The sequence below is a fragment of the Rhipicephalus sanguineus genome, chromosome 8 (assembly GCF_013339695.2).
Source record: "Rhipicephalus sanguineus isolate Rsan-2018 chromosome 8, BIME_Rsan_1.4, whole genome shotgun sequence".
Lineage (NCBI taxonomy): Eukaryota > Metazoa > Arthropoda > Arachnida > Ixodida > Ixodidae > Rhipicephalus > Rhipicephalus sanguineus.
In genome coordinates, this window is record NC_051183.1 from 73,652,881 (window position 1) to 73,668,637 (window position 15,757).

Consider the following 15,757-nt stretch of genomic DNA (forward strand, 5'->3'; position numbering starts at 1 on the left):
GATGGATTGGCTGCCGTTGACTAGAAAGCGCTTGTTCGCGACAGCATGTATTAGCGTTAAAAGAGAAGAGACAAAACGAGTATTGCCGGTTAGAAGGCGTTTGTCGGAGCTACCCCTAAGAGGACAGACTTTTGGGGTAGTTGATTTGTTACGTTCATTGAAGCCATAGCGCTTCAATGAACGTCCTGTCCTCTTTCTGTGGTCCCTGTCTTATCAGCGCTATGGCTTCAAAGACCTACCGTAGCATGAAAGAGAAAACTTTAAATGGCCGCCACCGGTCAGAAGGGGCGCGAGAGTTAGCGGCCAGTGGCGGAAGCGGACAGGCTCATTGTGCTCCACCGCTGTGTGAGTCTTTAGTCAGTAGCTTGCGGAAGCAAAAGTCGCCGTTTAGCGGCAATGGTGAAGTACTGATTATATAGCATTGGTATATACGCTTATATTGTACGCTTATATAGCACTGCTAGAGTTTCTTGACCTCTTCTCATATATTCTCAAGTGACCATTCAGACCTTACCCAAAACTGCTGACGAGAGCCGATAGGATGATACCCTCTGCACCACCATCCTCTTTAAGTGTCGCCGTTTTCAATATGTTACATCCCCCGTTCTCCCAGCCCCTCGTTTAAGACGGTTTTTAGGTGAAGCCGCTTTGAGTTACAGATTTTGGTGGCTGCGAAGGCATAACGCGAGAAATCAGGCGCCGGCCAGTGTGGAAATGTGCAGCTGTATACAAACAGGCCCTCGAAGGTGCCCATGTCACACGCGTATATCTAGTATTTCTCGCATGCCTATTTGTAGTAAATGCAATCCGGAATGCAATACCAACTTGCCCAACGCTCAATTCTTCTAAGCGTGTTTGTAAGAGCCGTTTTGCAATAACTGATGCTCTCTCGATCTTGGGCTCGTCGGCGATCAGCCGTTTCTGTTATTGAAATCAGATCATTTATTGAAGTCACTTGTCATTTCACATTGTCACATACCATTGTTGCATTTAATTGTTTCACGCATTGCCATCGTTGCTGCGTGTAAGAAAATAGGTATTGCGTTGCTAAAAGCACGTTGATGCAGGTCCAATTGTCTTCATGGAGGGGATTGGACATTAAGAAGTAGCATTGCGCAATGCGAAAGAAAATGAAGATAAGTAGTACGTCAGGCACGCGCACACCAAGCGGAGCTTGACCCTATTTTCCCTATAAGGAATCATCCCCCATGGTGGTCTAGTGGTGAAGGCGCTCGACTGTTGACCCGCAGGTCGCGGGATCTAATCCTGGTGGCGGCGGCCGCATTTTTGATGTAGGCGAAAATGCTAGAGGCCTGTGTACTTAAATTCAGTAGCACGTTAAGAACCCCAGGTGGTCAAAATTTCCGGTGCCCTGCACTGCGCCGTGTCTTATAATCATATCATGGTTATGAGGCGTCAAACCCCAGCGAGTAATAATATTATCATGATAGGTAAAGGGCACCTAATTTTTTCTGAGTTTTCTTCGTAACACAAAAGTTGAGCATGTATGCCTGATGGGTAACATATGACGGTCCGCCGAGCTTTTCAAGGCTTTGCCGTCAACGAAATCATCTTGGTTATTCTTGGTAAACGTTCTGGAAAGACACGTCAGCACTACATTTCGCCTTCCCTTTGTGCAATGTGTGTTGCACCAATACTATAAGACATTGAGTTACACACACAATCTGAGTGCAGTGGCGTCAGTTCATATTTCATCGATTAGAAATGTCTGTCCGATTTTCAACTTATTATAGCCATTTCAACAGTGAGCCCCTAAGCTTTCATGTAAATATTAGAGCACTGCAAGAAGTTCTATTGTGCTTCATTCATATCCTCTACGGAGGCTTATCATTGCAGATTTTCGTAGTTATTCCTGGGTGACAAAGGTAAAAATATTACTCACATAAAAGCGTGTTGTGAACAGAATGGTTAGCTTTTATGGTCCCAGAGCGTCTGGTTAGTTGAAGGGAAAACCTGTATTGAGGAAAGTGAAACACCACGAGTCATTGGCTTCTCGTTGGTCCCGACATGCACATTGGCGAAAGTTATTGGCGAATACTATCCCTATACATGACCTTTATAAATATGGCTAACGAAGATGTACGCACAAAGAATTTCACCAGAAGCGAGCAACATGTACGTTTCCCGCTTGCGGTACAACCTATGAACGTTCTTTTCACTCTACTGTTTGGCCTAAATATGAGTGAAGTGCAAATATTAAGATTGCCGCCAGTCCCACACCAGGAAAACAGACGGCAACGAAGCTTCGCCCCCTTTCCAATGATTCTAGAGAGCGCAGGCTGCCTTAGATTGTTCCCAATTTTTTTTTTAAATTTAAGTCCTTTCCTGGTTCGCCAGACTCTGTTAGGCGTCCACACCGTCTATCCAATCGAGCTTACAATGACGCTCTTAACCTACTGCCCCTTTGAGCAATCCTTTCGCTCTCCGCTCTCAACGAAGCCCAGCCCTTTCCCTTTTCCGCCGAGCCTCCATCTCACCTTTCAGGTTGTAAGACTAGCGAGCGCCAACTCCAGCACAAGATGGCCAGTTGCGCTTCCCGTAACTCTTCAAAGGTGTTGTGAACGCCGAGACTTAAAAGTTTGTTGTTAGAGATTCCTAGAGGGAGCTTAAGGGCTGGTCACCCAACTCTCCCGGCTCGCGCAGACTTCTACCGGCAGGGCCCTACTGCGGCGCCTTGGGCATATGGCCCCCTTTGAGATATCGCTAAACAACAACCTGTTCCGTCAAACCTCCAAGCATGCTAGGTTGCCCCCATACCCCGTATTATGGATCCTCAACTCCATCAGGGTAGGCGGGAGGCCCGAGTCGAGGCTCTACGGAAACAACACTCAAGTAAGACGAGCGCAAGATATGTAGATGCAGCGCTCTACACTGGTAATCGCAATAAGGCTGTAGCCACGGTGGTCGACCACCGTCTTCGCGAAATCGCCAGTGCATTAATCCGCTGCTCTTCTATTACGGAGGCTGAAGAAACGGCCATCTCTTTGGCCATTGCCAACGGTAACCACCAAAGACGATCACTAGATATCGTCACGGACTCTCAAGCGGCCTGTAGAAATTTCTTGAATGGGCGAGTCGCTCAAGCGGTGATTAGCATTCTCTGTGGTGTACCAGATCCCAACGACACTCTTGACACACGAAACCCCATCATCCTGCACAGGATAATGTGGACGCCTGGCCATATGGGGCTGGAGGGGAACCAGGAGGCAGACAGGGGGGCTCGAGGGTACACAACAAGACTGCAGGGGACTCAGACGTATCTACTCCCTGTCCCATTAGAAGCTCAGAAAGGAGGAAGCTACCAGCTGGCACTTAAACCAGACCGGAACATATCCGAACTTACATTTTCTCAATAAAATGCACCCAACAAAATACCCTGCGCGCTGCCCATGGTGCTGTGAGAAACCCACATTAATACATACTACATGGACTTGCCGGGCCATCCCCGGCCTGCCCCCCACTGACCAAGCGAGTGTAGAGCGGTAGGAGGAGTTGCTGGCCAGCGATAACCTTGATGATCAGATCAGTTTGATCGACAGGGCACGCAGGGCGGCAACTGCCTGTGGCGTCCTGGACTGAGGGCAGCCAGCACTGCTAGATGGTAATTGCAGACCAAGGATCACAACCCCCTTTCTCTTAATAAATGTTTTTCCTTCTTTCCTTTCTTCCTTCCTTCCAGCGCAAGATCGGAGACAGCCTCGCTGGAACATGAACAATTCAAATCTTTAGACGTTTTACATTTAATGACTTAAGTTAAGAAAATGTAATTCTGATTGCTAAGAGAGCTGGCTTCTAACGAAGGGACAGTTATCACATAGTTAATAATAATAATAAATATAGTAGCAATAGTATATTATAACCACGCACGATATGATTACAAGAGACGCTGTAGAGGGGCATTCGCTAATAATTTCAAACGTCTCGTCTTCGTCAACGTGCACACAGGTGTTTTTTTAGCCCTATAGAAACCTGGTAGCTGTGGACTTTGATCAACCCCGCATTCACCTTAGCCTATAGTTAGAAGCAGAAAGCTGTATGGGCTGTGTGTGATCATTGTGATATGCAAGCACTCAGCATGCTCCTTCCTTTAAAAATGATAAATAAATGTTAGATATTGGAAAACAGAATGGCTCCCCTCGTTTCCCCTCCTCTCATGCGCACAACTAGTTCAGAGTAATGAAGTTGATTGCAGAAACTGCAGCAACGTCCGATGGGCTGTTCTCGAGGGCAGATTGTGTGGGCAATCATGTTGCCGGTTGATTGGCTAGTATGCTTATTTTTATTTGCACGTGATCATCTCTTGGCATGCGGACAATATTGATGAAAGGGCAAGGAAGTCGGCTGTAAGGATCATGGCTGTCCACTGTCACCAAACCAGTAGTGCTAGCGTTCCAGCGCAGTCGTGTCAATTCAAACTGCTCTGCTCTTCTAATTCATTCGTTCTGTAGACGACAAAAACCTCTACCTACTTTTGTCTCGCTTCGCGTACTCCAATTTTCTGCCTGTTATTTGTTATGCCTGACTTGTTACGATTGTCGTTTTTGTTATTTCCTTGCGTGCTTCGCTTAACAAGTTCAACAAAAAACTGATGGGCCACTCAATACTGTAAATCTTTAAGTTCACAGCAACAAAATCACACAAGACGACGGAAAACAGCACCAGAGAGTGCTTTGTCCTCGTATTTCCTTTAATTCTGCGTTGTATTCTCGCGCCAAATCTGAAGAGGTCCAGAAAATGTTAGTCGGAAGGGCACTCCATGTTCCACGACGTCCCAACACTCCCTTGTTCGACGATTTTTTGTCATCTCAAATGTTGATCATCCTTTGTTTCACGCCATGTTATTTATCCCTTCACTAGTCATTGCCACCACTTATATTAATATTCATCAAAAAATACTTCCATTAATGAAACTGTTCCAGACTTTTATTGTTCATCTTTGTCACCCTTCGAATAAATAAATAGTGTTCTAAAAAGTATAAATTGTTCCATCTGTATAAACTGTTCCGCGAAATGTGGGCGTAACCGCACAGATGTTTGCCTTTTTTTACAAGTGGCACCACTGGGGCATTCTTGCGAGTGCACAGCATTTATATTGTGTCCACATAATGGGTATCGCAATAAAATTAATACAGCATACCTAGGCCGAAGCCGCCTCGCGAATACTCGCTTGCTGCGGTGTCCCGTGAGAGGTATCGCTTTTATGCTGCCGTTGCGGTAATAAAAATTCATTGCTGCACTTGCGCAATGCTGCCCTAGAGGAAGACAATACTAAATGAAGAGGAAGCAGGAGCGCTCGGCCTGCAGAGTGTGTTACTGGCCTGCTATCCCGCACAGGGATGAGGGGTAAAGAGAGAGACAAAGGTAAAGGGACCTGACTCTTCAGTTTTCTATGAAATGATGATCACCTCTTGCAGATCTGTGCAAGCTTCCATGCTGATCGTTGTTGCAAATGGGTGTTACAGATGGCACTATTATTGTGTGTTACAGTACGCGTCAGAAAAAGCCGTCATATTTAGGTACGTTTAAACTGGACATTGCTATCGTGGTCTACTTGGGGTGGCTGTCAGTTTAGATGTGCTTGGGCCATCTCTACAAGTATCCTATACATCAGCAATTCCTAAGTAAAAGACTGAAGTGCTTAGGGAAATGCATATAATCTATTCCTCGATATTCCGGTATTTGCTCTCCACTCTTGCTCACCTCAACCACGTGGACCTGCTCAAGCAATAATATCAGCTTGCGTAAATCGTATAATATTAGCTGCCTTTACACGAAGACGTAAAGTTGCGCCCGCTCTACTGTTTGGCACAATAATTTGCGTCCTGGAGCAAAAAAAAAAATGAAAAGAAATCTACTCAATTTTATGTTGCCCAGGAAGAGGACATCCGCCAGCTTCGACGGAACCTTAGTTATCACGGACAGTGTTTCACTGCTCCTGCTATTCAATTACTCGCCATGCAATTGTAATGTTCTCGCTTCCAATCTATCTTAGAGTGCTGAGTGATACCCCTCGAAAAGCAGTGGTCCCGCTTCATAGCCTGGACTAGGGTCAATTTCTTAAGGACTGCAAGAGTTCCATTTCGATAAATTCTTATAGGTTTGTTTTGTAGTATGATATATGCCAGCCTTGAGGACAATATTGCCGTTTTAATGTCAACGGTAATTAACCAACTTTTAATTATCCAAGTTATTTTCAAGGTGAATTTTGCGTACTGTAAATGTAGTTTCAGATCACCTGCATTTCACCCAAAAAAGTTGTTCACGCTTATACACAGTACATTTCATTTCTTGTTTTAACAGTCCGTTTTGCCCTGCATATCATCCGTCAATTTACCTGTAAGCAACTCGCTCGTGTGAAATGTCGTTGTTCTTGTGCGGATGTTTTAAGTTACACAAGGAATGCTAAATTTTCTCTTGTTTGCAGACATGGGCAGGAGATTTTTATACAGCGTTGTTCTCACCTCCGTGATATGCTGCCTGTTGATTCGGAGTCTAGGTGAGTGCTGTTTAGTGTATACGAATGCCTAATTAGCGGCTGCCTTTATCACCGCAGTGAGTTTCACATATTCAACCACATTTTATTGTGTAAAGTTCTCAAAGTTTTTGTTCGCTATAATAACATGTCCGAACAAACAAGCATTGAGAGAACCCACAATTTATTTTCTAAATTAGGTTCCCGCCTTATATTGACACCTACTTCACCCTTTCGGTAACATTTACTAGTATAGTCGCCATGAAATTTTTACTTTGGGACGTTAAACCCCAGATATTATTATTATGACATTTTTACCATATTTACCGATGACGACCGCATTCGTCAACAAAAATTGGTCGCACGTGGAAGCAATGGCGACTGTGCTCGTCATAGTTGTGTTTTTTTGGCGCTAGATGGCCACACTTGCGCATGTTGTGTCATTTGTTTCGCGGCTATCATTTTATATCCATCTTTCAGTGCATTGTCATGCGGGGAATCCATTTTGAAATTATCTATTTTTTTGCGCAATTAGTGAAATAAAGGAACTTCTTTGAATTGAAAGAATGGTACAATTTTATGTTGAAAATAAAGCTCTACAAATTACCGAAAAAATTCGGTAAGTTTGGTACCATTTTTTTCTTCTTTACAGTAGCGAAATTATTTTAACAGGCATATGGAATATGTGTATGCAAGAGCAGACGAAGGAAGACACAGCTGTCAGGAATTGCGGTGAGAGGTAGTCATAGCTGACAAGCTCGTAGAAACTTTGCACATTATGAAGCTAAATAGTTGCATCCATCTGTTAAATGCAATTATTCGCTCTTTCTCCTATGCGAAATATTTTGCGGTGAAACCATTCAGCACTTATTCTATTCCCGCACATTTCATTAGTGGCCCTCTTGCGCTCAGGTACGACCATCCCGTTTGACAAGAGAAGTACGAAATGTGGTTTATTTTGTGAAAACGCAGAAATGGTTGCATCAGCGGAATGCAGTGGAATTACAAGAAATTTCTTCCCGTTGAGGTTCTGATAATTCGGCGAAATTTTAGATGGCCCGCGTGTGGCATATTAAGCAATTTTAATTGTGAGCCTGGTTTATTAAAGTTATTTGGCTATTTGTGCTCAAGAAACCAGAATATTGCATAAAAATTCATAACATTGTGTACTATTAGGAGCTCTATACGATATTTATATGGCACCTGTTGCAACTTATAAATCATTGCTAGGGAGATGACAATTAACAAAGGTGCAATTGAGATTTACTTAGAAGGAAGAATTTTCATTAAAGTTATTCAAGTTACAAGACACTACACTGCATATACTGTGTACTATCTTGTAGATTATGTAAGATGGTTAAATATAGCTTGAAAAATATCTAGGCCTCTTGATACTTTGCGAAATAAATAACTACAGAGCTAAACCTACGAATAATGGGCAGCATAAATTCTTGAACGAAAGATACATGCATCACAGAAGCTCTTAACAAGTACTATATTTTGTTATTGCCGAAGTTTGAAAATTGTTCCATGCCTCCCGATATTCGCTTGAATATTTTTCCAGTCTGAATAATAAAACCTGTTAAAATTGGAAGAATAAGCGTCTGCACTGAGAGATAGTGCCGATGAACAAGGAAAGATGGCTGATATAATAACGTACAACGTAAGCGCTGTTAGAGAGCAACTGAATATATGTGCAGACAGTAAGTTAGGTGGGCAGATGAAATTAAGAAGCTTGCGGGTGTAACGTGGCAGCAGCAAACACAGCACCGGGTCCATTGGCGGAACAAGGGAGAGGCCTTTGCCCTGCAGTGGGCCTAGTGAGGCTACTGACGATTATTATATATATATATATATATATATATATATATATATATATATATATATATATATATATATATATATATATATATATATATATATATATATATATATATATATATATATATACTCGTATATACAGGGTGTTTCAAAAAATGTGTCCAACCTTCTCAAAAAATCAGGAAAATGCGATATTTGATTGCTGATTTCAGAATTGTTTTTTCTGTAGTGGCAGGGATGTTGAGATGGTTAAAGAAATTATTTGGGAATGTAATTAAACAAGTTAAATTAATTAACTTTTTAATTAGTGGAGTTAGGTGGTTTGTCAAATGGGAGAATTGAAGTTCTTCATGCCAGAAACCTAACCCGACTTTGAGATTTCGAAAAAGTGGCGTCTAGTAATAATTACGAAGTAATGAAATTCAACCAAATTCAATGGCGAAACCTAAACAAACATGGAAGAACGCAACTGCCATATTCTTGTGAGACGTCCAAAATGAGTGAATGACTTTTTCTGTAGCGCTAGGCATCGTAAGATGGTTAGAGACATGACCTGAGACAGTAATTAAGAAAGTTAAATTAAATAACTTTTTAATTAGTGCAGTTAGGTGACTATGTCAAATTGGGGAATTGAAGTTCTTCGTGCCAGAAACCCATCCCAATATTCAGATTTCGAAAAAGCGGCCTTTATTAATAACTACAAAGTAATGAAATTAAAGCGAATTTGATGGCGTTCGCTGTTCAAAGCCGTTGCATTTCGTTGAATTTCATTACGCCACAACAATTACTAGATGACGCTTTTTCGAAATCTCAAAGCTCAGATGGGTTCCACGCAGGAGGAACTTCAATTCTCCCATTTAACACGATCACCTAACTCCACTAATTAAAAAGTTAATTAATGTAACTTTCTTAATTACCGTCCTCAATGATGTCCTTTACTACCTTAAGACTCCTGCCGCTACAGAAAAAGCGATTCTGAAAGCCCCGAGCAAATATCGCATTTTCCTGATTTTTTGAGAAGGTTGGACACATTTCTTGAAACACCCTGTGTGTGTGTGTGTATATATATATATATATATATATATATATGTTTGTGCGTGTGTGTGTGTGTGTGTGTGTGCGTACGTGCGTGTGTGTGTCAGCGTGGATGGACGCTGCACGACTCGGCCTTAATGCAACAGTGTATTACGCATTTAGCATTTTGAAGATAAGTACTACGTACCTGCTTCTCTGATTGCATCAGTGCTACCAGACGTCTGAAAGCACAATTATCCGCCGTGTTTATTTCTGTTTCTTTCCTCCAATTTTCTCACAAAAAAGAAGCGATAAAGTTATAGTGCAAGCAAATTTTTATTCAGTTTCAGCTTTACTGGGATCTACAGAAAAAGTAAAAGAGGTAAGCTCCACACTTTTGTACGGTACCTGATGAAGCCTCGTGTTTGGGCTAGTTGGAGTGACACACCTCTACTTATAGTAGGACGATTTAAGGTTGAAACACAGCGAACGCGAGTAGATCTGAGATCACGAATATATAAATTTTTTTCAGCGGGCATTTGAGAAACATCCGGTACAATGTCACGCAACACGCAATGACCGGCCAGTTGCCCCTCAGATGCACAAAAAAAAAAGTCACAGCTTCGCCGCAACGGCGAAGCAATGAATGCGATAGCAATAAAATGTAATGTAACGCGAAGAACGCAAAGCAGCTCGAAATTGCCAGCGCATCGCTCGAGCCCAAAGGACGCACGAAGAGAACGCACACAGGACGAGCGCGAACTAATGCGTCAAAGCTCGACACTTGAAGCGCACTGCTCAAACATAAAGCAGGACGCACGAAACGAACGAACAGGTACACACAAGACGAGCGCGAACTCATTGTCACAGTTGTTACTTGTTTCTGTTTGAACAGCGCGCTACTTTCGCAAACGCGGCCGCTGCAGCGAGCGAAGCGAAGCACCCCACCGGCCGCCCCTTCTTTCCTCGAGATAAGCGCACGAAAGCGACCACGCCCTGTAGAGCGAAGAGCAACGGCGTTCGCTGGAGCGGGGCGACGATCTTTAAAGCACGCCACACACGCGCACATCGCGCCATCTATGTGGTCATTAAGGAAGCATGCTGAATTACATGGTGTATATAAATAGCTCGCCGTTTGCAAGCTGAAGGACGGTGCTGTCGTGGTCTAACGCCTAACGCGGCGGGCTGTAAAGCGAGAGGTCGCCTGTTCGATTCCGCGCGTCGGAAAGAATTTCTGAATTATTTTTTCTTTCTGGCTTTTCTATATATATACATACTTATATGGTGAATGACGGCGACGGGGACGGACATTTTCCAGCCGAGACTGTCCATATAATTGCTATCGCAATAAATTGACAAATGAGTTTACGTCAGTGTTAGCCACTGCGAAGGCTCAACGGAGATGGTTGCGCCGAATTGTTGCGCAAGCTCTGAAAGTAGCCAGCCATTAAGCAGGAATTTGCGTGCATCCAACACACCCTACATCATCTACGAGTCGCTTCTTGAAATCCATATTGAATTGAATTGAAGTTTATTGCCAACGCAAACAGTGTGACGGCAAACAGTATGTCACGGCAAACAGTGTGACACGCATGTGCCAGACGATGTGAAACTCAGCTTTTTTACGCTGATTCCAGACTGGCGTCTGAAATGTTTTGTTAACCCATGATAGCCGCTGCGCTCGCTCTTCCCGTATGTACGTACGTCTCACATGCGATATCTGTCACATTAACTGCACCGGGTGTAAAGTATTTGGAACTTCCTTTGGGCTGTCTTTCCATGCACTTGCTGCTGGATGTCACGATCTCTATCTCATAGATTCGAACGCTGTTCAAACTAATGCGGCAAGAAGCGTGTCACGTCCCCTGCATACGCTGTTCCCCTCAGTGGCGCTCCTATGACCATTCTTATTCAGCAAGATATAACCATATACTCATGTTTCATAAGGGAGGAGAGTAGTGGAAGAAGGAAAGGAGGACCCTACACGAGCACTCTCAGGAGAGTAGCCCGAGAAGCGCACGCTATGCATCTCAAACGCACGTGGCGTGAGCGCAGTGTTGCGTACGCAGGTGCAGGGGGTGCAACTGAGCGGCGCCGCGGCAGCGGAGGCAGCCGCTTCCGCTGCGCTCGGGCGCTGCATGTGATGTCCACCTTTCCCTTACGTTCAAGCGAGACGAACGGGACGATTGCTGTAGTCTACTGTTGGGCGTACTCGTCCACTGTTAGGGCGAAGACTGCTTAGCGTGGCAGCGCTCCGCGGTGATCCAGTGCATCCGGCGCAGCTGCGCACTGAAGGGAAGCGGCGCAGGCGCACAGGAGCGCGTCGCTCTAGCTGTACAGCGACAAAGTAAAAGCGTCACGCTCTATCGGCCCTGCAGACGACGCCGTGAAGTACCACCCGTGAGGACCTTGCCCGCCTCCGCTGCTTCGCTTCGATGCGCTGCCGCGCCAAAGGGACTGGCGCTCCGCGGATTGCGGCTACGCTGAGCCGTGTTCACCCTAATATTGGACAAGCCTGCACAAGTACCCACACCCCAAAACCCGTCTTCGTAACTCTGTTTCAGGCGGCGCTATAGGGATTCTATTGTTTATTGAGACTGTTCATTAATCGATATTATGTATCTCACGTGGCAGGTATACTCGTTCCTAGCCCACAACTTGTTTGCTACTTACCCACTAAACATCACATACCTCGCCCACACTACCACGCTCATAAAAAGTACAATTTGTTACCTGTGTATTCAATGAATAACTGTTGAAGGCTCCTTAGTTCTAAAGACTTCTTAAAGAACAACCACAATCTAAATGTTTTGTCGTCTAGATTACAGGGTAACACTCATATAAGGATAACCAGGCACGAAGAAAAATACCTTGTCTCAACACCGAGTACCGGTTACGATGAGCACTCTATATCTTAAACCTTGCCGTGTTTACTGAAAGGGGTTCATGAAGACCATTTTCATTATATATTGGATGGCATAGTACCGCTTTTAAAACTTATTCCCAATGGAAATATTTTGTATAGAGTAGCATATGATAAACTTGCCCTTCTTTTGTTTTCTGTTTTTTTTAATTATATGCGTCGACATAATTAATAATTAGACAGCTACCTTTGTACTTCATTGATAGATATTTGCTGTTGAATTACCCTTATTATATACACTACATGCTCGTGAAAACAGAGATCTGAACATGGTAATATCCAGGTATAACCATCTGTATAACCATTTTATTATAACATGTTGCTCTTTACTGGATGCAGCTGCTGTATATCTGCTGTTTATGTAATATTATCGAGGACATGACCTCACTCAAGCTGTTCTGGCAGCTCTTCAGTCTGTCTCCTTCTACCCAAACCAAATACGACTTGAATGAAATGATGTTTTGATAACGCACCTTTTAATACTCTTACCCTTATTTCGTGTACATTTCGATCAAACTCGGTATTTGGAGACAATTCTATAAAAGTATTACTGCTCATACGAGGAAAGCAGTTTTATTGCACCAAACGTCAAGGTCTTAAGTCAGTCAAGGCGCTAGCAAAATATGCCATTTTTGCGCTGGTCGTAAAACACCATTTTCGCAGAAAACAAAGTTCACTAAATATGTGGGGATACCAAGATCAGTTACGATAATTTTGTTATTTCATGTGGAAAGTCGTTTATTCAGCAACCTGCTGACGAGGGGGCCAGTGAACGATATACACCCCAAGCACTAACTGTTATTAATTTACATGGCATTTTTCACGATTTCTCAAATCTTATCCAGGTGGGGGAAACCTCCGAGTGATGGCAGGAGTACGCAAACGTGATCGCATCGCGACTTGGAGTACTGGAGCGGCGACATTAGCAAACCGATGTGCCACCTGCTACATTTAACACGTGCGCCTACGCTTTGGCGGCACCAGTAACTGACCGAAACGCACAGTTTCAACTCCTGACAATTCAGACATGCACGTTATGGTCGCTATCTTCAGCGGAGAACTATTTATCTTTCGACAGCCAAACTGTTTAGGCCGGAGGTTAGGCTGTTCGATAAGCGCACAAAAAACCACACCGAGCGATAACGCGACCAGGCGTCGCCTAGCAATGCGTTGAATAAAAGAAATGATAAGGAGAGCAGAATAGAAGCGAAGAGGAGAAGGACAAAAAGCGAATCGTCTCGTGTGATACGTCGGTCTTGCCGCAAGCGGCCCACCACGTTCCTCGGGAGTTTCCTGCGCACAAGAAGACCGCGCTTTTTTCCTGATATTGATCAGTTCCTGTCCACAGATGGGCGACGACATTAGGATCGGTCAACTCGCGCTCAACCTGGAGCCACTTGCGTCGCTGCTCCGTTCTTCCCGCTTGGAACTCGGCCTCTGGATGAAAAGACGCACACGGTTCTCCCATCGCGCACACATAATCTAAAGCAAGTGCTAGAGGAGATATAAGGTCGCATTTTGGATAAGCCAGTGACGCATCTCTCTCTTTCCTTCCAACACATTTTAGTGGTAGGAAGCCTGGCAAAGGGTTTCACATGCTACCCCTTCAGTGTATCTGATGATAATGATTATCTATGACCTGATGGACAAAGCATGTTCAGAGCAATCACATAATCCACAGAAACTGCAAGAGGACATGACAGTGATTCTTGGAAAAGACAAGGACGCTTTTTTTCTCATTTTCTTGAAAGAGAGAGCGAGAAAGAGAAATCTTTTATTTATTCAGGCCTAAATGATCGTCCTCGTTGGGTGGAGCCCTTTGTTCAGGGCCTCATTGGCTCGCACCACACCACGTGCCCGCTGGATCAGCCGACGCTGCTCCTGAGGCTCTGAGCTGGTCAGCGCAATCTCCCAGGAGTATTGTGAGGGTGAAGGAACAGGGCGGAGTTCCATGGCTAGTGAGCCTGAGAAATGGGTTGGCACGTTACCCCTTGCGGACAATGGTAATGAGTTATGATTGAGCGCCTTTATAATGACTAGAATGCGTTGAACCACCCCCTCCTGCGACATGGCACTTCTACAGGGTTTTCCCCGAAGCAGTTGGAAGTACTGAGGCGACTACGTGGTAGGTTATTTCAGTGCTACGCAGAGTGCCTGGGTTACATTCCCTGTTCGGTTAACTCGACAAAGTGTTTTACATTGAAGCTGTTTATGGCTAGGTTCTGGCGGGTCGCGTCCGCGGATGAAATCACGCGTACAAGAACAACTCGTACGGCGAAAAAACGACGCGTACAACGACACTACTCGGTCGACAATTAGATCAGTTTATATCAGTTTCTTCGAAGGCTACACTGAATTTCTTGTTCGTGGAATGAAATCCCTCTGCAGGACATGATGTAAGAACCCCCGGCGACCTCTCGCACGTAATTCGCCACGTCCGCCGAGTCTAGGCATCGCGCTGGCCCGGCCGTCACTGGCAAATGCATAACGTCTCTCTTTCAAAGACGTAGAAGTGCGCGGACAGGAGCGTGGCCACAAATAGTCAGTAATGATAGTGCATTCCCTATAACAGAGCCACCATAATCACACATTCGAAAGCTGCCACCTTCACAGTAGTGGAATGGCTATCAGTTATTCTCTGATGGCGTTACTCTGCGGGGACACATTATACTACACCGATTTCACAGATTTCCCATGTGCGCTTGGAGGAAAAGAATATTCCGTACTCCGTTAGTTACTACTGAAGCTTAAGAAAGAGAGTTATGTGCGATGGTTCAGTCGGTTATAATGCTCTCAGCAAATAGGGAACGTCGCTTATGCAGCATGCCTTGTGAAACTCTGCCTCCTTATGTTTGCAAGCCATACACCCAAGGCAAACCACGTGGAATTTGTATTCTTGTGAGCCAGCACGACCTATGGTAAAGTTAACGAGATGCACTAAACTTTATTGTTTCTTGTGATTGTGGCGCAAGAGGTGATTGCGCATTTCTCACGTAGCTCTCGGCGTAAATTACTATACAAGCGGCGATTGGAGGTTTTTATAAGTCGGTTATTTCAGCCCTATAGGATTACAAAATCTTCAGAGGACAGAGGTGTCAGTAAAGGGAGGGCCATTGGGGGCACTGGGGCCACTCGCCCTCCTTTCGGACTTGTCTGCGGAGGGTCTAGCCCAAGGCAGGCCGCTTATCATACAGCGAAAATTACGTCAGCACTTTGTTTTTCACGTTAAGTATAATGCTGGAGCGAACCTTACGCAAACAACTTCAAAATTTTGATCACAAGGGTAACAGATTGTATTTGCGTGCCTCACTTTCAATGTACATTTAAAATCTGACTTTAATCCCTCCCCGCTCGTCGCTGCCGCCCCCTGTGTCACCCCCTCCTGGTAATTAGTAAGCCTCCATTGTGCTCGGTGATTGAAATACGCTACTCGAAGCGCGTGGCTGTTGGCTGTGACGGTGACGGTCAGGGCAAGAGCGTTGTTGACGTACAATGACTGCATCGGC

The 15,757-nt window shown here is 44.5% G+C and overlaps 1 protein-coding gene across 1 annotated transcript in view; it reads left to right on the forward strand.

Annotated features, from left to right (window-relative positions):
- The window catches only part of LOC119402816 (uncharacterized), a 58,180-nt gene that overhangs the window by 434 nt on the left and 41,989 nt on the right, over positions 1 to 15,757 (forward strand). Inside the window, exons 2-3 of the mRNA XM_049418495.1 lie at positions 6,446 to 6,517; positions 9,673 to 9,710. Of these exons, the coding sequence (XP_049274452.1) occupies positions 6,448 to 6,517; positions 9,673 to 9,710 (108 nt within the window). The 5' untranslated portion in view covers positions 6,446 to 6,447. The remainder of the gene's footprint in view (positions 1 to 6,445; positions 6,518 to 9,672; positions 9,711 to 15,757) is intronic.